The sequence below is a fragment of the Bombina bombina genome, chromosome 3 (assembly GCF_027579735.1).
Source record: "Bombina bombina isolate aBomBom1 chromosome 3, aBomBom1.pri, whole genome shotgun sequence".
In the NCBI taxonomy this organism is placed as follows: Eukaryota; Metazoa; Chordata; class Amphibia; order Anura; family Bombinatoridae; genus Bombina; species Bombina bombina.
The window spans coordinates 228,239,173-228,264,151 of record NC_069501.1 but is presented as its reverse complement, the minus strand read 5'-3'; the positions used below and the strand labels follow the sequence as shown (position 1 = coordinate 228,264,151).

At 42.2% G+C, this 24,979-nt stretch overlaps 1 protein-coding gene across 2 annotated transcripts in view; it reads right to left on the bottom strand.

Annotated features, from left to right (window-relative positions):
• The window catches only part of FLOT2 (flotillin 2), a 493,007-nt gene that overhangs the window by 360,947 nt on the left and 107,081 nt on the right, over positions 1–24,979 (bottom strand). For both annotated transcript variants that reach the window (XM_053706184.1, XM_053706183.1), the window contains exon 2: positions 17,997–18,078. In XM_053706184.1, coding sequence (XP_053562159.1) covers positions 17,997–18,078 — 82 coding nt within the window. The remainder of the gene's footprint in view (positions 1–17,996; positions 18,079–24,979) is intronic.

Below are 24,979 nucleotides of genomic sequence, written 5' to 3'. Positions count from 1 at the left end.
AATAAAGGGATTTCACAGTAATGTGCTACTTAAAGGGACAGTCTACAACAGAATTTTTATTGTTTTAAAAGATAGATAATCCCTTTATTACACATTCCCCAGTTTTGCATAACCAACACAGTTATATTAATATACTTTTAACCTCTGTGATTATCTTGTATCTAAGCTTCTGCAAACTGCCCATTTATTTCAGTTCTTTTGACAGACTTGAACAGTTGAGCCAATCAGTGCCTGCTCCCAGATAACTTCACGGGCACAAGCACAGTTATCTATATGAAACACGTGAACTAACACCCTCTAGTGATGAAAAAACATAATTTATGTAAGAACGTACCTGATAAATTAATTTCTTTCATATTGGCAAAAGTCCATGAGCTAGTGACGTATGGGATAAACAATCCTACCTGGAGGGGAAAAGTTTCCCAAACCTCAAAATGCCTATAAATACACCCCTCACCACACCCACAAATCAGTTTAACGAATAGCCAAGCAGTGGAGTGATAAAGAAAGGAGTAGAAAGCATCAACAAAAGAAATTTGGAAATAATTGTGCTTTATACAAAAAATCATAACCACCATAAAAAGGGTGGGCCTCATGGACTCTTGCCAATATGAAAGAAATTAATTTATCAGGTAGGTTCTTACATAAATTATGTTTTATTTCATGTAATTGGCAAGAGTCCATGAGCTAGTGACGTATGGGATAGCAATACCCAAGATGTGGAACTCCACGCAAAAGTGGAGGGATAAAAATAAAAACAGCAATTTTCCGCTGAAAAAAATTAATCCACAACCCAAAAATTTAAGTTTATTCTCATAAATGAAAGAAAAAAACTTAAATCAAAAGCAGAAGAATCAAACTGAAACAGCTCCCTGAAGAACTTTTCTACCAAAAACTGCTTCTGAAGAAGCAAATACATCAAGACGGTAGAATTTAGTAAATGTATGCAAAGAGGAACAAGTTGCCGCTTTGCAAATCTGATCAACTGAAGCTTCATTCTTAAAAGCCCAAGAAGTGGAGACTGATCTAGTAGAATGAGCTGTAATTCTCTGAGGCGGGGCCTGACACGACTCCAAATAAGCTTGATGAATCAAAAGTTTCAACCAAGAAGCCAAGGAAATAGCAGAAGCCTTCTGACCTTTCCTAGGACCAGAAAATAAAACAAATAGACTGGAAGTCTTCCTGAAATCTTTAGTAGCTTCCACATAATATTTCAAAGCTCTTACAACATCCAAAGAATTTAAGGATCTTTCCAAAGAATCCTTAGGATTAGGACACAACGAAGGGACAACAATTTCTCTATTAATGTTGTTAGAATTCACAACCTTAGGTAAAAATTGAAAAGAAGTCCTCAAAACTGCCTTATCCTGATGAAAAATCAGAAAAGGAGACTCACAAGAAAGAGCAGATAGCTCAGAAACTCTTCTAGCAGAAGAGATAGCCAAAAGGAACAACACTTTCCAAGAAAGTAGTGTAATGTCCAAGGAATGCATAGGCTCAAATGGAGGAGATTGTAAAGCCTTCAGAACCAAATTAAGACTCCAAGGAGGAGAAATTGATTTAATGACAGGCTTCATACGAACTAAAGCCTGTACAAAACAGTGGATATCAAGAAGTATAGCAATCTTTCTGTGAAATAAAGCAGAAAGAGCATAGATTTGTCCCTTCAAGGAACTTGCAGACAAACCCTTATCCAAACCATCCTGAAGAAACTAAAATTCTAGGAATTCTAAAAGAATGCCAAGAGAATTTATGAGAAGAACACCATGAAATGCAAGTCTTCCAAACTCTATAGTAAATCTTCCTGGAAACAGATTTACGAGCTTGAAACCTCTATGACTTAGTACTAAGCGTTCAATTTCCATACCTTCAAATTTAATGATTTGAGATCCTGATGGAAAAACGGACCTTGAGAAATTAGGTCCGGCCTTAACGGTAGTGGCCAATGCTGGCAACTGGACAACCGAACCAGATCCGCATACCAAAACCTGTGTGGCCATGCTGGAGCCACCAGCAACACAAACGATTGTTCCATGATGATTTTGGTGATCACTCTTGGAAGGAGAACTAGAGACAGGAAAATGTAAGCAGGATGATAACACCAAGGAAGTGTCAGAGAATCCATTGCTTCCGCCTGAACATCCCTGGACCTGGACAGGTATCTGGGAAGTTTCTTGTTTAGATGAGAGGCCATGAGATCTATTTCTGGAAAACCCCACATCTGAACAATCTGAAAAAACACATCTGGATGGAGAGACCACTCCCCTGGATGTAAAGTCTGACGGCTGAGATAATCCGCCTCCCAATTGTCTACACCTGGGATATGCACCGCAGAGATTAGACAGGAGCTGGATTAATCCGAGATACTTCTTTCATAGCTTGGGGACTGAGTCCCACCCTGATGACTGACATATGCCACTGTTGTAATGTTGTCTGTCTGAAAATAAATGAACGGTTCTCTCTTTAACAAAGGCCAAAACTGAAGAGCTCTGAGTTCTAAAATATTTATTGGTAATCTCGCCTCTTGAGATTTCCAAACCTCTTGTGCTGTCAGAGATCCCCAAACAGCTCCCCAACCTAAAAAAGACTCGCATCTGTTGTGATCACAGTCCAGGTTGGCCGAACAATAGAAGCCCCTTGAACTAAACGATGGTGATCTATCCACCACGTCAGAGTGTCGTACATTGGGATTTAAGGATATTGTGATATCTTTGTATAATCCCTGCACCATTGGTTCAGCATACAAAGCTGTAGAGGTCTCATGTGAAAACGAGCAAAGGGGATCGCGTCCGATGCTACAGTCATGAGACATAAAACTTCCATGCACATAGCCACTGAAGGGAATGACTGAGACTGAAGGTGCCGGACATGTGTCATGGACACTGAATCTATCTGGAAACCTAAAAAGGTGACCCTTGTCTTAGGAATTAAGAAACTTTTTGGTAAATTGATCCTCCAACCATGTTTCTGAAGAAACAACACTAGTTGATTTGTGTGAGATTCTGCAGAACGTAAAGACTGAGCTAGTACCAAGATATCGTCCAAATAAGGAAACACCGGAATACCCTGTTCTCTGATTACAGAGAGAAGGGCAGCTAGAACCTTTGAAAAGATTCTTGGAGCTGTTGCTAGGCCAAATGGAAGAGCAACAAATTGGTAATGCTTGTCTAGAAAAGAGAATCTCAGAAACTGATAATGTTCTGGATGAATCGGAATATGAAGGTATGCATCCTGCAAGTCTATTGTGGACATATAATGTCCTCTCTGAACAAAAGGCAGAATAGTCCTTATATTCAACATCTTGAAAGTTGGTACTCTTACATAACGATTCAAAATGTTCAGATCCAGAACTGGTCTGAATAAATTTTCCTTCTTTGGGACAATGAATAGATTTGAATAAAACCCCAAACCTTGTTCCTGAAAAGGAACTGACATGATTACCCCTGAAGACTCCAGGTCTGAAACACACTTCAGGAAAGCCTGAGCTTTTACTGGATTTGCTGGGATACGTGAGAGAAAAAATCTTCTCACAGGAGGTTTTACTCTGAATCCTATTTGATACCCTTGAGAGACAATGCTCTGAATCTATTGATTTTGGACAGAATTTATCCAAATAGCCTTGAAAAACCTTAATCTGCCCCCTACCAGCTGAGCTGGAATGAGGGCCACACCTTCATGGGGACTTAGGAGCTGACTTTGGTTTCCTAAATGGCTTGGATTTATTCGAATTTGAGGAAGGCTTCCAATTGGAAACAGATTCCTTGGGGGAAGGATTGAGTTTTTGTTCCTTATTTTGACGAAAGGAACGAAAACGGTTAGAAGCCTTAGATTTACCCTTAGGTTTCTTATCCTGAGGCGGAAAAACTCCCTTTCCCCCAGTGACAGTTGAAATAATAGAATCCAACTGAGAACCAAATAAATTATTACCTTGGAAAGAAAGAGATAGTAATCTAGATTTAGATGTCATATCAGCATTCTAAGATTTAAGCCACAAAGCTCTTCTAGCTAATATAGCTAAAGACATGGATCTAACATCAATTTTGATAATATAAAAAATGGCATCACAAATAAAATGATTAGCATATTGCAGTAAGCGAATAATGCTAGATATGTCAAAATCCAATTCTTGTTGCGCTAAATTCTCTAACCAGAAAGTTGATGCAGCCGCAACATCAGCCAAAGAAATTGCAGGTCTGAGAAGATGACCTGAATGTAAATAGGCCTTCCTTAGATAAGATTCAAGCTTCCTATCTAAAGGATCCTTAAAGGAAGTACTATCTTCCATAGGAATAGTGGTACGTTAAGCAAGAGTAGAAAACAGAATTTATGTTTACCTGATAAATTACTTTCTCCAACGGTGTGTCCGGTCCACGGCGTCATCCTTACTTGTGGGATATTCTCTTCCCCAACAGGAAATGGCAAAGAGCCCAGCAAAGCTGGTCACATGATCCCTCCTAGGCTCCGCCTTCCCCAGTCATTCGACCGACGTAAAGGAGGAATATTTGCATAGGAGAAACCATATGATACCGTGGTGACTGTAGTTAAAGAAAATAAATTATCAGACCTGATTAAAAAACCAGGGCGGGCCGTGGACCGGACACACCGTTGGAGAAAGTAATTTATCAGGTAAACATAAATTCTGTTTTCTCCAACATAGGTGTGTCCGGTCCACGGCGTCATCCTTACTTGTGGGAACCAATACCAAAGCTTTAGGACACGGATGAAGGGAGGGAGCAAATCAGGTCACCTAGATGGAAGGCACCACGGCTTGCAAAACCTTTCTCCCAAAAATAGCCTCAGAAGAAGCAAAAGTATCAAACTTGTAAAATTTAGTAAAAGTGTGCAGTGAAGACCAAGTCGCTGCCTTACATATCTGATCAACAGAAGCCTCGTTCTTGAAGGCCCATGTGGAAGCCACAGCCCTAGTGGAATGAGCTGTGATTCTTTCAGGAGGCTGCCATCCGGCAGTCTCATAAGCCAATCTGATGATGCTTTTAATCCAAAAAGAGAGAGAGGTAGAAGTTGCTTTTTGACCTCTCCTTTTACCAGAATAAACAACAAACAAGGAAGATGTTTGTCTAAAATCCTTTGTAGCATCTAAATAGAATTTTAGAGCACGAACAACATCCAAATTGTGCAACAAACGTTCCTTCTTTGAAACTGGATTCGGACACAAAGAAGGCACGACTATCTCCTGGTTAATGTTTTTGTTAGAAACAACTTTCGGAAGAAAACCAGGTTTAGTACGTAAAACCACCTTATCTGCATGGAACACCAGATAAGGAGGAGAACACTGCAGAGCAGATAATTCTGAAACTCTTCTAGCAGAAGAAATTGCAACCAAAAACAAAACTTTCCAAGATAATAACTTAATATCAACGGAATGTAAGGGTTCAAACGGAACCCCCTGAAGAACTGAAAGAACTAATTTGAGACTCCAAGGAGGAGTCAAAGGTTTGTAAACAGGCTTGATTCTAACCAGAGCCTGAACAAAGGCTTGAACATCTGGCACAGCTGCCAGCTTTTTGTGAAGTAACACAGACAAGGCAGAAATCTGTCCCTTCAAGGAACTTGCAGATAATCCTTTCTCCAAACCTTCTTGAAGGAAGGATAGAATCTTAGGAATTTTTACCTTGTCCCAAGGGAATCCTTTAGATTCACACCAACAGATATATTTTTTCCATATTTTGTGGTAAATTTTTCTAGTTACAGGCTTTCTGGCCTGAACAAGAGTATCAATGACAGAATCTGAGAACCCTCGCTTTGATAAGATCAAGCGTTCAATCTCCAAGCAGTCAGTTGGAGTGAGACCAGATTCGGATGTTCGAACGGACCTTGAACAAGAAGGTCTCGTCTCAAAGGTAGCTTCCATGGTGGAGCCGATGACATATTCACCAGGTCTGCATACCAAGTCCTGCGTGGCCACGCAGGAGCTATCAAGATCACCGATGCCCTCTCCTGATTGATCCTGGCTACCAGCCTGGGGATGAGAGGAAACGGCGGGAATACATAAGCTAGTTTGAAGGTCCAAGGTGCTTCTAGTGCATCTACTAGAGTCGCCTTGGGATCCCTGGATCTGGACCCGTAGCAAGGAACCTTGAAGTTCTGACGAGAGGCCATCAGATCCATGTCTGGAATGCCCCACAATTGAGTAATTTGGGCAAAGATTTCCGGATGGAGTTCCCACTCCCCCGGATGAAATGTCTGACGACTCAGAAAATCCGCTTCCCAATTTTCCACTCCTGGGATGTGGATTGCAGACAAGTGGCAGGAGTGAGTCTCCGCCCATTGAATGATTTTGGTCACTTCTTCCATCGCCAGGGAACTCCTTGTTCCCCCCTGATGGTTGATGTACGCAACAGTCGTCATGTTGTCTGATTGAAACCGTATGAACTTGGCCTTTGCTAGCTGAGGCCAAGCCTTGAGAGCATTGAATATCGCTCTCAGTTCCAGAATATTCATCGGGAGAAGAGATTCTTCCCGAGACCAAAGACCCTGAGCTTTCAGGGGTCCCCAGACCGCGCCCCAGCCCACCAGACTGGCGTCGGTCGTGACAATGACCCACTCTGGTCTGCGGAAGCTCATCCCCTGCGACAGGTTGTCCAGGGACAGCCACCAACGGAGTGAATCTCTGGTCCTCTGATCTACTTGTATCGTCGGAGACAAGTCTGTATAGTCCCCATTCCACTGACTGAGCATGCACAGTTGTAATGGTCTTAGATGAATTCGCGCAAAAGGAACTATGTCCATTGCCGCTACCATCAAACCTATTACTTCCATGCACTGCGCTATGGAAGGAAGAGGAACAGAATGAAGTATTTGACAAGAGTTTAGAAGTTTTGATTTTCTGGCCTCTGTCAGAAAAATCCTCATTTCTAAGGAGTCTATTATTGTTCCCAAGAAGGGAACCCTTGTTGACGGAGATAGAGAACTTTTTTCTACGTTCACTTTCCACCCGTGAGATCTGAGAAAGGCCAGGACAATGTCCGTGTGAGCCTTTGCTTGAGGAAGGGACGACGCTTGAATCAGAATGTCGTCCAAGTAAGGTACTACTGCAATGCCCCTTGGTCTTAGCACCGCTAGAAGGGACCCTAGTACCTTTGTGAAAATCCTTGGAGCAGTGGCTAATCCGAACGGAAGTGCCACAAACTGGTAATGCTTGTCCAGGAATGCGAACCTTAGGAACCGATGATGTTCCTTGTGGATAGGAATATGTAGATACGCATCCTTTAAATCCACCGTGGTCATGAATTGACCTTCCTGGATGGAAGGAAGAATTGTTCGAATGGTTTCCATTTTGAACGATGGAACCTTGAGAAACTTGTTTAGGATCTTGAGATCTAAGATTGGTCTGAATGTTCCCTCTCTTTTGGGAACTACGAACAGATTGGAGTAGAACCCCATCCCTTGTTCTCCTAAAGGAACAGGATGAATCACTCCCATTTTTAACAGGTCTTCTACACAATGTAAGAATGCCTGTCTTTTTATGTGGTCTGAAGACAATTGAGACCTGTGGAACCTCCCCCTTGGGGGAAGCCCCTTGAATTCCAGAAGATAACCTTGGGAGACTATTTCTAGGGCCCAAGGATCCAGAACATCTCTTGCCCAAGCCTGAGCGAAGAGAGAGAGTCTGCCCCCCACCAGATCCGGTTAACAAAGTACAAAAAAATTTTTTAAAATAAACCGTTACTGTCACTTTAAATTTTAAACTGAACACACTTTATTACTGCAATTGCGAAAAAGTATGAAGGAATTGTTCAAAATTCACCAAAATTTCACCACAGTGTCTTAAAGCCTTAAAAGTATTGCACACCAAATTTGGAAGCTTTAACCCTTAAAATAACGGAACCGGAGCCGTTTTTATATTTAACCCCTTTACAGTCCCTGGTATCTGCTTTGCTGAGACCCAACCAAGCCCAAAGGGGAATACGATACCAAATGACGCCTTCAGAAAGTCTTTTCTATGTATCAGAGCTCCTCACACATGCATCTGCATGTCATGCTTCTCAAAAACAAGTGCGCAATAGAGGCGCGAAAATGAGACTCTGCCTATGATTAGGGAAAGCCCCTAGAGAATAAGGTGTCCAATACAGTGCCTGCCGGTTATTTTACATAATTCCCAAGATTAAAATAATTCCTCAAGGCTATGGAGTATAAAATATGTTTATATATTAATCAATTTAGCCCAGAAAATGTCTACAGTCTTAAAAAGCCCTTGTGAAGCCCTTTTTTTCTTTCTGTAATAAAAATGGCTTACCGGATCCCATAGGGAAAATGACAGCTTCCAGCATTACATCGTCTTGTTAGAATGTGTCATACCTCAAGCAGCAAAAGTCTGCTCACTGTTCCCCCAACTGAAGTTAATTCCTCTCAACAGTCCTGTGTGGAAACAGCCATCGATTTTAGTAACGGTTGCTAAAATCATTTTCCTCTTACAAACAGAAATCTTCATCTCTTTTCTGTTTCAGAGTAAATAGTACATACCAGCACTATTTTAAAATAACAAACTCTTGATTGAATAATAAAAACTACAGTTAAACACTAAAAAACTCTAAGCCATCTCCGTGGAGATGTTGCCTGTACAACGGCAAAGAGAATGACTGGAGAAGGCGGAGCCTAGGAGGGATCATGTGACCAGCTTTGCTGGGCTCTTTGCCATTTCCTGTTGGGGAAGAGAATATCCCACAAGTAAGGATGACGCCGTGGACCGGACACACCTATGTTGGAGAAATAGCCCCATCAACTTTGGTGATTTTTTTTCCCAAAACTCTATAGAATTTGCTGGTAAAGGATACAATTTTTTAAACCTTGAAGAAGGAATAAAAGAAGTACCTGGCTTATTCCATTCCTTAGAAATCATATCAGAAATAGCCTCAGGAATAGGAAACACCCCTGGAGAAACCACAGGAGGTTTAAAAACAGCATTTAAACGTTTATTAGACTGAACGTCAATAGGACTGGTTACCTCAATATCCAAAGTAATTAACACTTCTTTTAATAAAGAACGCATATACTCAATTTTAAATAAATAAGTAGATTTGTCAGTGTCAATGTCTGAGGAAGGATCTTCTGTATAAGATAGATCCTCATCAGAAGGATAAATTATTATGTTGTTGGTCATTTGAAATTTCATCAACTGAATGAGAAGTTTTAAAATACCTTTTACGTTTCTTAGAAGATGGAAATGCAGACAAAGCCTTCTGGATAGAATCAGAAACAAATTCTTTTAACATTCATAGGTATATCATGTAAATTAGAAGTTGAAGGAACTGCAACTGGCAATGTACTATTACTGATAGACACACTATCTGCATGTAAAAATTTATCATGACAACTATTACAAATGACATTCGGCGAAATAATTTCCACAATCTTACAACAAATGCACTTAGCTTTGGTAGAACTGATGTCAGGCAGCAATGTTCCAGCAGAAACTTCTGAGGCAGGATCAGATTGAGACATCTTGCAAAAACAAAATTTATGCTTACCTGATACATTTCTTTCTCTTGTGGTGTATCCAGTCCACGGGTTCATCCATTACTTGTGGGATATTCTCCTTCCCAACAGAAAGTTGCAAGAGGACACCCACAGCAGAGCTGTCTATATAGCTCCTCCCCTAACTGCCACTCCCAGTCATTCGACCGAAGACAAGCAAGAAAAAGGAGAAACTATAGGGTGCAGTGGTGACTGTAGTTTAAAAATAAAAAACACCTGCCTTAAAGTGACAGGGCGGGCTGTGGACTGGATACACCACAAGAGAAAGAAATTTATCAGGTAAGCATAAATTTTGTTTTCTCTTGTAAGGTGTATCCAGTCCACGGGTTCACCCATTACTTGTGGGATACCAATACCAAAGCTTTAGGACACAGATGAAGGGAGGGACAAGGCAGGAACTTAAACGGAAGGCACCACTGCCTGCAAGACCTTTCTCCCAAAAAAAGCCTCAGAGGAAGCAAAAGTATCAAATTTGTAGAATTTAGAAAAAGTATGAAGCGAAGACAAAGTCGCCGCCTTACAAATCTGTTCAACAGAGGCCTCATTTTTAAAAGCCCATGTGGAAGCTACCGCTCTAGTGGAATGAGCTGTAATTCTTTCAGGAGGCTGCTGGCCAGCAGTCTCATAAGCTAAATGGATTATGCTTCTCAGCCAAAAAGAAAGAGAAGATGCCGAAGCCTTTTGGCCTCTCCTCTGTCCAGAGTAGACAACAAACAACGCAGATGTTTGACGAAAATCCTTAGTAGCTTGTAAATAAAACTTTAAAGCACGAACCACATCAAGATTGTGTAATAGACGTTCCTTCTTTGAAGAAGGATTAGGACACAGTGACGGAACAACAATCTCCTGATTGATATTCTTATTAGATACCACCTTAGGAAGAAACCCGGGTTTGGTACGCAAAACTACCTTATCTGCATGGAAGATCAGATAAGGGGAATCACACTGTAAGGCGGATAACTCTGAAACTCTTCGAGCCGAAGAGATAGCTACCAAAAACAGAACTTTCCAAGATAAAAGCTTGATATCTATGGAATGCAGAGGTTCAAACGGAACCCCTTGAAGAACTTTAAGAACTAAATTTAAACTCCATGGTGGAGCAACAGGTTTAAACATAGGCTTGATTCTAACTAAAGCCTGACAAAACGCCTGAACGTCTGGAACATCTGCCAGACGCTTGTGCAGAAGAATAGACAGAGCAGAAATCTGTCCCTTTAAGGAACTAGCTGACAATCCCTTCTCCGATCCTTCTTGGAGAAAGGATAATATCCTAGGAATCCTGACTTTCCTCCATGAGTAAACCTTGGATTCACACCAATGAAGATATTTACACCATATCTTATGATAGATTTTCCTTTCGAGTCTGAATTATGGTATTAATGACCGACTCGGAGAAACCACGTTTTGATAAAATCAAGCGTTCAATCTCCAAGCAGTCAGTCAGTTGGAGTAGAAGGTCCTGCTTCAGCGGCAGAGTCCATGGTGGAAGGGATGACATGTCCACCAGATCTGCATACCAAGTCCTGCGTGGGCACGCAGGTGCTATCAAAATCACCGAAGCTCTCTCCTGCTTGATCTTGGCAATCAGACGAGGGAGGAGAGGAAATGGTGGGAGCAAGGCTGAAGGACCAGGGCACTGCTAGAGCATCCATCAGCACTGCCTGGGGATCCATTGACCTGGACCCGTAACAAGGAAGCTTGGCGTTCTGACGAGACGCCATCAGATCCAGTTGTGGTTTGCCCCATAGTCGAATCAGCTGGGCAAATACCTCCAGATGGAGCTCCCACTCCCCCGGATGAAAAGTCTGCCAACTTAGAAAATCCGCCTCCCAGTTCTCTACTCCTGGGATATGGATAGCTGAGAGATGGCAAGAGTGAACCTCTGCTCATAGAATTATCTTTTAAACCTCCAACATTGCCAGGGGGCTTCTTGTTCCCCCCTGATGGTTGATATAGGCTACAGTCGTGATTATTGTCCGACTGAAATCTGATTAACCTGACCGCAGCTAGTTGAGGCCAAGCCTGAAGAGCATTGAATATCGCTCTCAGTTCCAGAATGTTTATCGGAAGGAGGGCTTCCTCCTGAGTCCACGAACCCTGAGCCTTCAGGGAGTTCCAGACCGCGCCCCAACCCAGAAGGCTGGCATCTGTCGTCACTATAGTCCACTCTGGCCTGCGGAAACTCATTCCCCTGGACTGATGGACCCGAGATAACCACCAGAGAAGAGAATCCCTGGTCTCTTGATCCAGATATAGCAGAGGGAACAAATCTGTGTAATCCCCATTCCACTGATTGAGCACGCAAAGTTGCAGTGGTCTGAGATGTAGGCGGGCAAACGTAACTATGTCCATTGTCGCTACCATTAGGCCGATTACTTCCATACACTGAGCCACTGACGGCCAAGAAGTGGAATGAAGAGCACGGCAGGAAGTTAGAAGCTTTGATAACCTGACCTCTGTCATAAAAATTTTCATTTCTACTGAATCTATCAGTGTTCCTAGGAAGGAAACTCTTGTGAGAGGGGAGAGAGAACTCTTTTCTTCATTCACCTTCCACCCGTGAGACCTCAGAAAGGCCAGAACAATGTCCGTATGGGACTTGGCGATTTGAAAAGTCGACGCCTGTATCAGAATGTCGTCTAGGTAAGGAGCCACTGCTATGCCTCGTGGCCTTAGAACCGCCAGTAGGGACCCTAGAACCTTCGTAAAGATTCTTGGTGCCGTGGCTAACCCGAAGGGAAGAGCCACAGACTGGTAATGCCTGTCTAAGAAGGCGAACCTGAGGAACTGATGATTATCTCTGTGAATCGGAATGTGGAGATAAGCATCCTTTAAGTCCACGGTAGTCATATATTGACCCTCCTGGATCATAGAGAGGATGGTTCGGATAGTCTCCATCTTGAAGGATGGGACCCTGAGAAATTTGTTTAGGATCTTGAGATCCAAGATTGGTCTGAAAGTTCCCTCTTTTTGGGAACTATAAACAGATTTGAATAGAAGCCCTGCCCCTGTTCCTCCCTTGGAACTGGGTGGATCACTCCCATAACCAGTAGGTCTTGAACACAACGTAAGAATGCCTCTCTCTTTATCTGGTTTACAGATAATTGAGAGAGATGAAATCTCCCCTTTGGAGATGAAGCTTTGAAGTCCAGAAGATATCCCTGGGAAACAATCTCTAATACCCAGGGATCCTGGACGTCTCTTGCCCAAGCCTGGGCGAAGAGAGAAAGTCTGCCCCCTACTAGATCCGGTCCCAGATCGGGGGCTACTCCTTCATGCTGTCTTAGAGGGAGCCGCAGGTTTCTTGGCCTGTTTCCCCTTATTCCAAGCCTGGTTAGGTCTCCAGACTGGTTTGGACTGGGCGAAATGTCCCTCTTGTTTTGCATTAGAGGAAACTGAAGCTGCGCCACTCGAAAGGAACGAAAATTATTCTGTTTGGTCCTTAACTTATTGGACCAATCCTGAGGAAGGGTGTGACCTTTTCCTCCAGTAATATCAGAAATGATCTCCTTCCGACCAGGCCCGAATAGGGTCTGTCCCTTGAAGGGGATGTTAAGAAGCTTAGACTTTGAAGTAACGTCTGCTGACCAGGAGTTAAGCCATAGCGCCCTACGCCCCAAAATGGCAAAACCTGAATTCTTAGCAGTTAGCTTGGCTAAATGAAAAATGGCGTCAGAAATAAAGGAGTTAGCTAACTTAAGAGCTTTAATCCGGTCTAGAATATCGTCTAGCGGGGGTCTCTACCTGTAGAGCCTCCTCAAGAGACTCAAACCAAAAAGCCGCTGCAGCAGTAACTGGGGCAATGCTTGCAAGAAGCTGGCGAATAAAACCTTGGATGTATAAAAATTTTCTTAAGGAGACCCTCCAATTTTTTGTCCATAGGATCTGGAAAGCACAACTGTCCTCGACGGGGATAGTTGTACGCTTAGCTAGGGTAGAGACTGCTCCCTCCACCTTAAGAACCGTCTGCCATGAGTCCTGTATGGCGGCATCTATGGGAAACATCTTTTTGAAAGCAGGAGGGGGAGAGAACGGCACACCTGGTCTATCCCATTCCTTAGTAATAATTTCCGAAAACCTCTTAGGGACTGGAAAAACAGTGCCCTGCAAAGTATTTGTCCATTTTACACAATTTCTCTGGAACCACATGGGGTCATAGTCATCCAGAGTCGCTAAAACCTCCCTAAGCAATAAGCGGAGGTGTTCAAGCTTAAAGTTAAACGCTGTCATTTCAGAATCAGACTGAAGTAACGCCTTCCCTGAGTCTGAAATGTCACCCACAGATAGAAGTTCATCTGAGTATTGTGAGGGTATATCGGACACAGGCATTAAAGCGCCAGAAAGCTCTGTATTAGTTCTAGCCCCAGAGCTGTCTCGCTTTCCTTGTAGCCCTGGCAGTTTGGAGAATACCTCTGAGAGGGTAGCATTCATAACTGCCGTAATGTCCTGTAAGGTAAAAGAATTAGATGCGCTAGATGTACTTGGCGTCACTTGAGCGGGAGTTATAGGTTCTGACACATGGGGAGAGCTAGATGGCATAATCTCCCTCTTTTCAGTCAGAGAATTCCCTAGAGATAAATCTTTAAGCGCCATAATATGGTCTTTATAGTTTATAGAAATGTCAGTACATTTGGTACACATTCTAAGAGGGGGTTCCACCATGGCTTCAAAACATATTGAACAAGGAGTTTCCTCTATGTCAGACATGTTTAACAGACTCGTAATGAGACAAGCAAGCTTGGAAAACACTTTAATAAAAGTGAAACATTGCATCCACTTGCAAATGGATGATTAACCCCTTAGGCCCCAAACCGGATTGAAAAACATTAAAAGTCAATTGAGCACCTTGCCACAGCTCTGCTGAGGCTCCTACCTGCCCTCAAATACGATTTTGTGCAGAAATAACCCCTTTGAAATGGTCCTCAGATGCCAGAGGAAACCTCTAGGGAAGCTGGATGTCTCAGTCTGAATTAAAACTGCAGTTAGAGTGCTAAAATAGGCCCCTCCCACCATGTACTGGATGTTAGAAGGGCCTTAAGAAAATACTCCTAGGAGTATCTGACTAGCCATGTGGAATCTAGGCCCCTTATCTCCCTCAGAGAAAAAACGTCCTATTTATGAAATCATGTAACGTTTTGTCACTAAGTAATATGAAGAGTATTGCCCTGTTTTGTAAGCATGATCCCAGTCGCTGTTAAATCACTGCATCAGGCTTACCTCAAATACACAAGGCTCTGTCAGCATTTTCTAGAACTTATTCATATCTCTAGAAATAAAAATACTGAACACACCTCAAAGCAGGTAATCTGCAGACCGTTTTCCCATATTCTTCAGTTATGTGCGAGAACAGCAATGGACCTTAGTTACAAACCGCTAAGATCATCAAACCACCAGGCAGAATTCTTCTTCTAATTTCTGCCTGAGAGTAAAACAGTACAACGCCGGCACCGATTAAAAATAAACTTTTGATTGAAGGTAAAACTACACTAAGTCACCACATATCTCTTGATACTCCCTTTCTTGTCGAGAGTTGCAAGAGAATGACTGGGAGTGGCAGTTAGGGGAGGAGCTATATAGACAGCTCTGCTGTGGGTGTCCTCTTGCAACTTCCTGTTGGGAAGGAGAATATCCCACAAGTAATGGATGAACCCGTGGACTGGATACACCTTACAAGAGAAATGTAAAAGAAAAAACAACATATAAAGCAAAATTATCAATTTCCTTATATGACAGTTTCAGGAATGGAAAAAAATGCAAATAGCATAGCCCTCTGATAGAAAAAAAAAAGGCAAGAGGCAAACATCAATGGGGTATTAAAATAATGAAAGTTTGGTGCCAAGTATGACGCACAACGTAACTGAAAACTTTTTTGGCGCCAATAATAACCATAAATGACACGCTCCCGTCACTAATGACGCAACCGTGTGTAAGGCTTCGGCGTCAACTATGACGCCGGAAATGACGAAGTTGCGTCATAGACTTATTTTTCGCGCCAAAAAAATTCTCGCGCCAAGAATGACGCAATAAAGTTTAGCATTTGGCGCACCCACAGGCCTAATAACGCACGCAGTTTGCAAGAAGTAGTCAATTAAAAAAAAGACTAAACCCCAGGTAAGAAAAAAAATTCTTAAAAATTTTTTATATTCCCCAAATATGAAACTGACAGTCAGCAGAAGGAAATACATGAACCTGACTCATGGGAAATATAAGTACAATAGATATATTTAGAACTTTATATAAATGCATAAAGTGCCAAACCATAGCTGAGGTGTTTTAAGTAATAAAGAACATACTTACCAAAAGACACCCATCCACATATAGCAGATAGCCAAACCAGTACTAATACAGTTATCAGTAGAGGTAATAATAAATTGAGATTATATCGTCGATCTGAAAAGGGAGGTAGGAGATGAATCTCTACGACCGATAACAGAGAAACTATGAAATAGACCCCCGTTAGGGAAATCATCGTATTCAATAAGTGATACTCCCTTCACGTCCCTCTATCCCATAGGTCACTAGCTCATGGACTCTTGCCAATTACATGAAAGAAACTGCTAAAATGCATTCTGAAAAGTGGTGGCCTTCAAGGTCTAAGAAATTAGCATATGAACCTCCTAGGTTAAACTTTCAACTAAGAATACCAAGGGAACAAAGCAAAATTGGTGATAAAAGTAAAATGGAAATTTTTTTAAAATTACATGCTCTATCTGAATCATGAAAGTTTATTTTGGCCTATACTGTCCCTTTAAAAAAAATGTGAACAGTCCACCCTAATTATTCCATCTTCCTTTTTTTTCTCATGTAAAGATACCTTTACCTAGGAAAGCTGCCATTAGACATTTTACTCATCTTAGTACAGGATGCGAATAGTGCATTGTATATTTTATTATCTCTCTCAACTGAAATAGTATAAGGTTGTGCTGCATATATTCAAGCGGTTTGTTTTTTAAAATTTAAAAAACAAAATGTTTGCTTAAAGGGACAGTCAACACAAAAATAGTTGTAACATAACTATAAAGTTGACCTAGATCGTTTTTCAAAATATATGGAAGTGTTTAAAGATAATCCGTTTTCAAGTTAAATCACTTTTCCCCCTGCTGCCGTTGTAAAATGTCTGGTTAGCTCCGCCCCTTTTTCACCATCTGTGACATCATTAAAATCCTGTGTTCCTGTAATTGTTCAAAGTTACTCGTAACCCGTTTTTCGCACATGCGCAATGCGCCTATTGTACTCTGGGCACATTTTCACACATGAACAGAAACGCTGGCTCATTATGTGAGCGGATCCTATTTGCAGCATACCTGTTTCCTGTGCTCCCCTCCTGCAGCAGTTCCCAGAACTTATCGACTACCACTTTGTATTATTTCTCAAAGTGTATGGTAAGTCTTTATTCACAACTATTCAGACAGTAATTTGAATCATATCTGTATTCACGCTGTCAAGGGTCACCAATAATCTCATAAATTGCTAGGTCAAAGCTGCAGCAAAAAAAATACTCAGTAAGTATTCATCATACTTCCTTAAACAGAAACAGGTAAGAAATTCAGAATGATGAAAAAGTGCCCAGAGTACAATAGGCGCATGCGCAAAAAACGGGTTACGAGTAACTTAGAACAAATTACAGGAACACAGGATTTTAAAGATGTCACAGATGCCGAAAAAGGGGCGGAGCTACATGGACATTTTAAAACGGCAGCAGTGGGAAAAGTAAGGGATTTAACTTGAAAACGGATTATCTTTAAAACCTGGCATATATTTGGAAAAAACGATCTAGGGCAACTTTATAGTTATATGTTGCAACTATTTTCTGTCCCTTTAACCGATTCATTTCTTTCATGATGGTGAGAGTCCACAACCCATCACATGTGGGATTGAAGATCAAATTTAATCCCACATGTGACGACATGTGGACTCACTATCTTATAAAACAAATTCTAATACAATATACATATCAAAAACATCATGGATCAAATAGAGCGTGTGCATTTTTAATCCCTTTAAGTCATTTTTTTTTTTTTTAACTTTGACTAGTCAGATGCAGTGAAGTAGTAAAGATCAGATAATGAAAATACTAAGATTGGATTTACTGCAATTTTTGTAACAGGTATTTATTTATAAGGGGCCATGACAAAAACAGCTCCTATGTGCAAAATCTATTCTAGTATCCCACAGACAAACTAGGCATGCATTTTATGAATTAAGTTAAATCAAATTAAAGGTGCAAATGTAAACATCATATTTGGTCTTTTAAATTAAAAAAAAATATATTTTTTAATGCACTATATAAAACTACTTTAAACAAATAGTGAATTATTCAACCAAGGCAATGTGGTCATCTAATTGTGAACTGTATTTTTAAAAATATTGCACCTTTAACAGATTTTATATATATATATCTCCAGTCTTACCATTTCATGCAAAAGAATAGGAAATATTTTTTAAAATGTAATATTCCACAAAGGAGAATTTAACAAACAACAGAAGACAGATTTGCATACCTCTGTATGTCAGTGATGCACCACCACGCCCAGGCCCATCCTCCATAAACATACTCTTTTTCATCTGAACCACAACAACCACCTAAAAGGAAAGGTAAGAAAAACAAAATATTGGTAAACGACGTACATGTTTTTCAGTAAAAATGCTTCCAGTAAAACGTATGACTCTTTCAGACACGTAAATATTTCTCGTGCACCTTCAGGCAAACACCGCCCTGCAGACAGTATATGCTGTGTCAGGTTTAAGTCATCTCTGACAATCACATGACACCATCTTTCTGAACAGGAACCATGATTGAATGAGGGTACATAGTAAGCGCCATCATTGTAGCAGCAGATTTACCAATATATATGTATTGCATAAATGTGTTTATTCATAACTGAAATCTAACGATTTGCATTTCAGTTTTGGAGTTTTAGGTCTCTAACTTTCTTACCTGAAATCATTGTTATGCAACAGAAAATTAGTTAAAAATCTAGGAGCCAGACATATATATATACATACTTTAGGGACCCAAGAACATTATTTTTAATAAGAAAAACAGAATTTATGCTTACCTGATAAATTACTTTCTCCAACGGTGTGTCCGGTCCACGGCGTCATCCTTACTTGTGGAATATTCTCTTCCCCAACAGGAAATGGCAAAGAGCCCAGCAAAGCTGGTCACATGATCCCTCCTAGGCTCCGCCTACCCCAGTCATTCGACCGACGTACAGGAGGAAATATGCATAGGAGAAACCATATGATACCGTGGTGACTGTAGTTAGAGAAAATAATTCATCAGACCTGATTAAAAAAACCCGGGCGGGCCGTGGACCGGACACACCGTTGGAGAAATTAATTTATCAGGTAAGCATAAATTCTGTTTTCTCCAACATAGGTGTGTCCGGTCCACGGCGTCATCCTTACTTGTGGGAACCAATACCAAAGCTTTAGGACACGGATGAAGGGAGGGAGCAAATCAGGTCACCTAAATGGAAGGCACCACGGTTTGCAAAACCTTTCTCCCAAAAATAGCCTCTGAAGAAGCAAAAGTATCAAATTTGTAAAATTTGGCAAAAGTGTGCAGTGAAGACCAAGTCGCTGCCTTACATATCTGGTCAACAGAAGCCTCGTTCTTGAAGGCCCATGTGGAAGCCACAGCCCTAGTGGAATGAGCTGTGATTCTTTCAGGAGGCTGCCGTCCGGCAGTCTCATAAGCCAATCGGATAATGCTTTCAAGCCAAAAAGAAAGAGAGGTAGAAGATGTTTGTCTGAAATCTTTAGTGGCCTCTAAATAGAATTTTAGAGCACGGACTACGTCCAAATTGTGTAACAAACGTTCCTTCTTTGAAACTGGATTCGGAAACAAAGAAGGTACAACTATCTCCTGGTTAATATTTTTGTTGGAAACCACTTTCGGAAGAAAACCAGGCTTAGTACGCAAAACCACCTTATCTGCATGGAACACCAGATAGGGCGGAGAACACTGCAAAGCAGATAACTCAGAAACTCTTCTAGCAGAAGAAATAGCAACCAAAAACAAAACTTTCCAAGATAATAACGTAATATCTACGGAATGTAAGGGTTCAAACGGAACCCCTTGAAGAACTGAAAGAACTAGATTAAGACTCCAGGGAGGAGTCAAAGGTCTGTAAACAGGCTTGATTCTAACCAGAGCCTGAACAAACGCTTGAACGTCTGGCACAGCTGCCAGCCTTTTGTGAAGTAAAACAGATAAAGCAGAGATCTGTCCCTTCAGAGAACTTGCAGATAATCCTTTCTCCAAACCTTCTTGTAGAAAGGATAGAATCTTAGGAATTTTTATCTTGTTCCATGAGAATCCTTTAGATTCACACCAACAGATATATATTTTCCATATCTTATGGTAAATTTTTCTAGTTACAGGCTTTCTAGCCTGAATCAGAGTATCTATTACAGAATCTGAAAACCCACGCTTTGATAGAATCAAGCGTTCAATCTCCAAGCAGTCAGTTGGAGGGAAACCAGATTCGGATGTACGAATGGACCTTGAACAAGAAGGTCCTGTCTCAAAGGTAGCTTCCATGGTGGAGCCGATGACATATTCACCAGGTCTGCATACCAAGTCCTGCGTGGCCACGCAGGAGCTATCAAGATCACCGAAGCCCTCTCCTGATTGATCCTGGCTACCAGCCTGGGAATGAGAGGAAACGGTGGGAATACATAAGCTAGGTTGAAGGTCCAAGGTGCTACTAGTGCATCTACTAGAGTCGCCTTGGGATCCCTGGATCTGGACCCGTAACAAGGAACCTTGAAGTTCTGACGAGAGGCCATCAGATCCATGTCTGGAATGCCCCATAATCGAGTTATTTGGGCAAAGATTTCCGGATGGAGTTCCCACTCCCCCGGATGGAATGTCTGACGACTCAGAAAATCCGCTTCCCAATTTTCCACTCCTGGGATGTGGATTGCAGACAAGTGGCAGGAGTGATCCTCCGCCCATTGAATTATCTTGGTCTTTAAACACCAAAAAACTCAGCCATCTCCGTGGAGATGTTGCCTGTGCAACGGCAAAGAGAATGACTGGGGTAGGCGGAGCCTAGGAGGGATCATGTGACCAGCTTTGCTGGGCTCTTTGCCATTTCCTGTTGGGGAAGAGAATATCCCACAAGTAAGGATGACGCCGTGGACCGGACACACCTATGTTGGAGAAAAGTGTTTCAGTTAGGGGTTAGTGAGGGGGGAGGGACTAAAATTAAAAAGGGACATTATACATTAGATTTTTTTGCATAAATGTTTTGTAGATAATCAATTTATATAGCCCATACAGTTTTGTTTTTTTAAAAATGTATAGTTTTTCTTATTTTAAAAAAAATATTGCTCTGATTTTTAGACTCCTAACCAAGCCCCAAAGTTTGAGAATACTGATGTATACCTACTCCACCTTGCTCCTGTTTGTGTAAAGGGTCTTTTCATATTGAGGGGGACGGAGGGATTGTCTGCTGTTTTTGCTGCTATACAGCCACTTTCAGTGGGAGTTCCAGCTAACCTTTTCAACAGAGCTAAACTGGGAGCTTCGTTATATGATAATTGGTGTTTACTGTCCCTTTAAAGCAGGCATGTCCAAAGTCCGGCCCACGGGCCAATTTAGTTCTTACTGCTAGAGCATCTATCTGTACTGCTTGGGGATCCCTTGATCTGGACCTGTAACAAGGAAGTTTGGCATTCTGACGAGATGCCATCAGATCCAATTCTGGTGTGCCCCAATGATGAATCAATTGTGCAAAAACCTCTGGATGGAGCTCCCACTCCCCCGGATGAAAAATCTGACGTCTTAGAAAATCCGCTTCCCAGTTCTACACTCCTGGGATATAGATTGCTGATAGATGGCAAGAGAGAGTCTCCGCCCATCGAATTATTTTGGAAGCCTCTATCATCGCTAGAGACTATTTGTTCCCCCCTGATGATTGATATATGCTACAATCGTGATATTGTCCGACTGGAATCTTATGAATTTGGCCGAAGCAAGCTGAGGCCACTCCTGAAGCGCGATGAATATCGCTCTCAGTTCTAGAATATTTATTGGAAGGTGAGCCTCCTCCTGAGTCCACATACCCTGTGCCTTCAGGGAATTCCAGACTGCACTATGACCCATGCTGGCCTGCGGAAACACATTCCCTGGGACAGATGATCCTGTGAAAACCACCAAAGAAGAGAGAGAGTCTCTGGTCTCTTGATCCAGATTTATCCGAGGAGATAAATTTGCATAGTCCCCATTCCACTGTCTGAGCATGCATAGTTGCAGTGGTCTGAGATGCAAGCGAGCAAACGGAACTATGTCCATTGCCGCTACCATTAATCCAATTACCTCCATAGACTGAGCCACTGACTGACGAGGAATGGCATGAAGAGCTCGGCAGGTGGTTAAAATCTTTGATTTTCTGACCTCCGTCAGAAAAATTTTCATATCTACCGAGTTTATCAGAGTTCCCAGGAATGGGACTCTTGTGAGAGGGACAAGTGAACTCTACTTTATGTTCACCTTCCACCCGTGAGATCTTAGAAAAGCCAACACGATGTCCGTGTGGGATTTGGCTAGTTGGTAAGTTGACGCCTGAATCAAGATATCGTCCAGATAGGGCGCCACTGCTATGCCCCGCGTCCTTAGAACCGCCAGAAGGGACCCTAGCACTTTTGTGAAAATTTTGGGAGCTGTGGCCAACCCGAAAGGAAGAGCCACAAAGGGACCCTAGCACTTTTGTGAAAATTTTGGGAGCTGTGGCCAACCCGAAAGGAAGAGCCACAAACTGGTAATGCTTGTCCAGGAAGGCGAACCTGAGGAACTGGTGATGATCTTTGTGGATAGGAATGTGAAGATACGCATCCTTCACAATCCACGGTGGTCATATATTGACCTTCCTGGATCATTGGTAAAAACATAATTTATGCTTACCTGATAAATTTATTTCTCTTGTAGTGTATCCAGTCCACGGATCATCCATTACTTGTGGGATATTCTCCTTCCCAACAGGAAGTTGCAAGAGGATCACCCACAGCAGAGCTGCTATATAGCTCCTCCCCTCACTGCCATATCCAGTCATTCGACCAAAACAAGACGAGAAAGGAGAAACCATAGGGTGCAGTGGTGACTGTAGTTTAATTAAAATTTAGACCTGCCCTAAAAAGGACAGGGCGGGCCGGGGACTGGATACACTACAAGAGAAATAAATTTATCAGGTAAGCATAAATTATGTTTTCTCTTGTTAAGTGTATCCAGTCCACGGATCATCCATTACTTGTGGGATACCAATACCAAAGCTAAAGTACACGGATGATGGGAGGGACAAGGCAGGAACTTAAACGGAAGGAACCACTGCCTGTAGAACCTTTCTCCCAAAAACAGCCTCCGAAGAAGCAAAAGTGTCAAATTTGTAAAATTTTGAAAAGGTGTGAAGCGAAGACCAAGTCGCAGCCTTGCAAATCTGTTCAACAGAGGCCTAATTTTTAAAGGCCAAGGTGGAAGCCACAGCTCTAGTAGAATGAGCTGTAATCCTTTCAGGGGGCTGCTGTCCAGCAGTCTTATAGGCTAAGCGTATTATGCTCCGAAGCCAAAAGGACAGAGAGGTTGCCGAAGCTTTTTGACCTCTCCTCTGTCCAGAGTAAACGACAAACAGGGCAGATGTTTGACGAAAATCTTTAGTAGCCAGTAAGTAAAACTTCAAGGCACGGACTACGTCCAGATTATGCAAAAGACGTTCCTTCTTTGAAGAAGGATTAAGACACAATGATGGAACAACAATCTCTTGATTGATATTCCTGTTAGAAACCACCTTAGGCAAAAACCCAGGTTTGGTACGCAGAACTACCTTGTCTGAATGAAAAATAAGATAAGGAGAATCACAATGTAAGGAAGATAACTCAGAGACTCTTCGAGCCGAGGAAATAGCCATCAAAAACAGAACTTTCCAAGATAAAAGTTTAATATCAATGGAATGAAGGGGTTCAAACGGAACTCCCTGAAGAACTTTAAGAACCAAGTTTAAGCTCCACGGGGGAGCAACAGTTTTAAACACAGGCTTAATCCTAACCAAAGCCTGACAAAATGCCTGGACGTCTGGAACTTCTGCCAGACGCTTGTGCAAAAGAATAGACAGAGCAGAGATCTGTCCTTTTAAAGAACTAGCTGATAAGCCTTTGTCCAAACCCTCTTGGAGAAAGGACAATATCCTAGGAATCCTAACATTACTCCATAAGTAACTCTTGGATTCACACCAATAAAGATATTTACGCCATATCTTATGGTAGATTTTCCTGGTGACAGGCTTCCGAGCCTGTATTAAAAGGTATCAATGACTGACTCCGAGAAGCCACGCCTTGATAGAATCAAGCGTTCAATCTCCATGCAGTCAGTCTCAGAGAAATTAGATTTGGATGATTGAAAGGACCTTGTATTAGAAGGTCCTGCCTCAGAGGCAGAGTCCATGGTGGAAGAGATGACATGTCCACTAGGTCTGCATACCAGGTCCTGCGTGGCCACGCAGGCGCTATCAGAATCACTGATGCTCTCTCCTGTTTGATTTTGGCAATCAGGCGAGGGAGCAGAGGAAACGGTGGAAACACATAGGCCAGGTTGAAGAACCAAGGAGCTGCTAGAGCATCTATCAGCGTTGCTCCCGGGTCCCTGGACCTGGATCCGTAACAAGGAAGCTTGGCGTTCCGGCGAGACGCCATGAGATCCAGTTCTGGTTTGCCCCAACGATGGACCAGTTGAGCAAACACCTCCGGATGGAGTTCCCACTCCCCCAGATGAAAAGTCTGACGACTTAGAAAATCCGCCTCCCAGTTCTCTACGCCTGGGATGTGTATCGCTGACAGGTGGCAAGAGTGAGACTCTGCCCAACGAATTATCTTTGAGACTTCTAACATCGCTAGGCAACTCCTGGTTCCCCCTTGATGGTTGATGTAAGCCACAGTCGTGATGTTGTCCGACTGAAATCTGATGAACCTCAGTGTTGCTAACTGAGGCCAAGCTAGAAGAGCATTGAATATTGCTCTTAACTCCAGAATATTTATTGGGAGGAGTTTCTCCTCCTGAGTCCACGATCCCTGAGCCTTCAGGGAGTTCCAGACTGCGCCCCAACCTAGAAGGCTGGCATCTGTTGTTACAATCGTCCAATCTGGCCTGCGAAAGGTCATACCCTTGGACAGATGGACCCGAGAAAGCCACCAGAGAAGAGAATCTCTGGTCTCTTGATCCAGATTTAGTAGAGGGGACAAATCTGAGTAATCCCCATTCCACTGACTTAGCATGCATAATTGCAGCGGTCTGAGATGCAAGCGCGCAAATGGCACTATGTCCATTGCCGCTACCATTAAGCCGATTACTTCCATGCACTGAGCCACTGACGGGCGTGGAATGGAATGAAGGACATGGCAAGCATTTAGAAGTTTTGATAACCTGGACTCCGTCAGGTAAATTTTCATCTCTACAGAATCTATAAGAGTCCCTAGGAAGGAGACT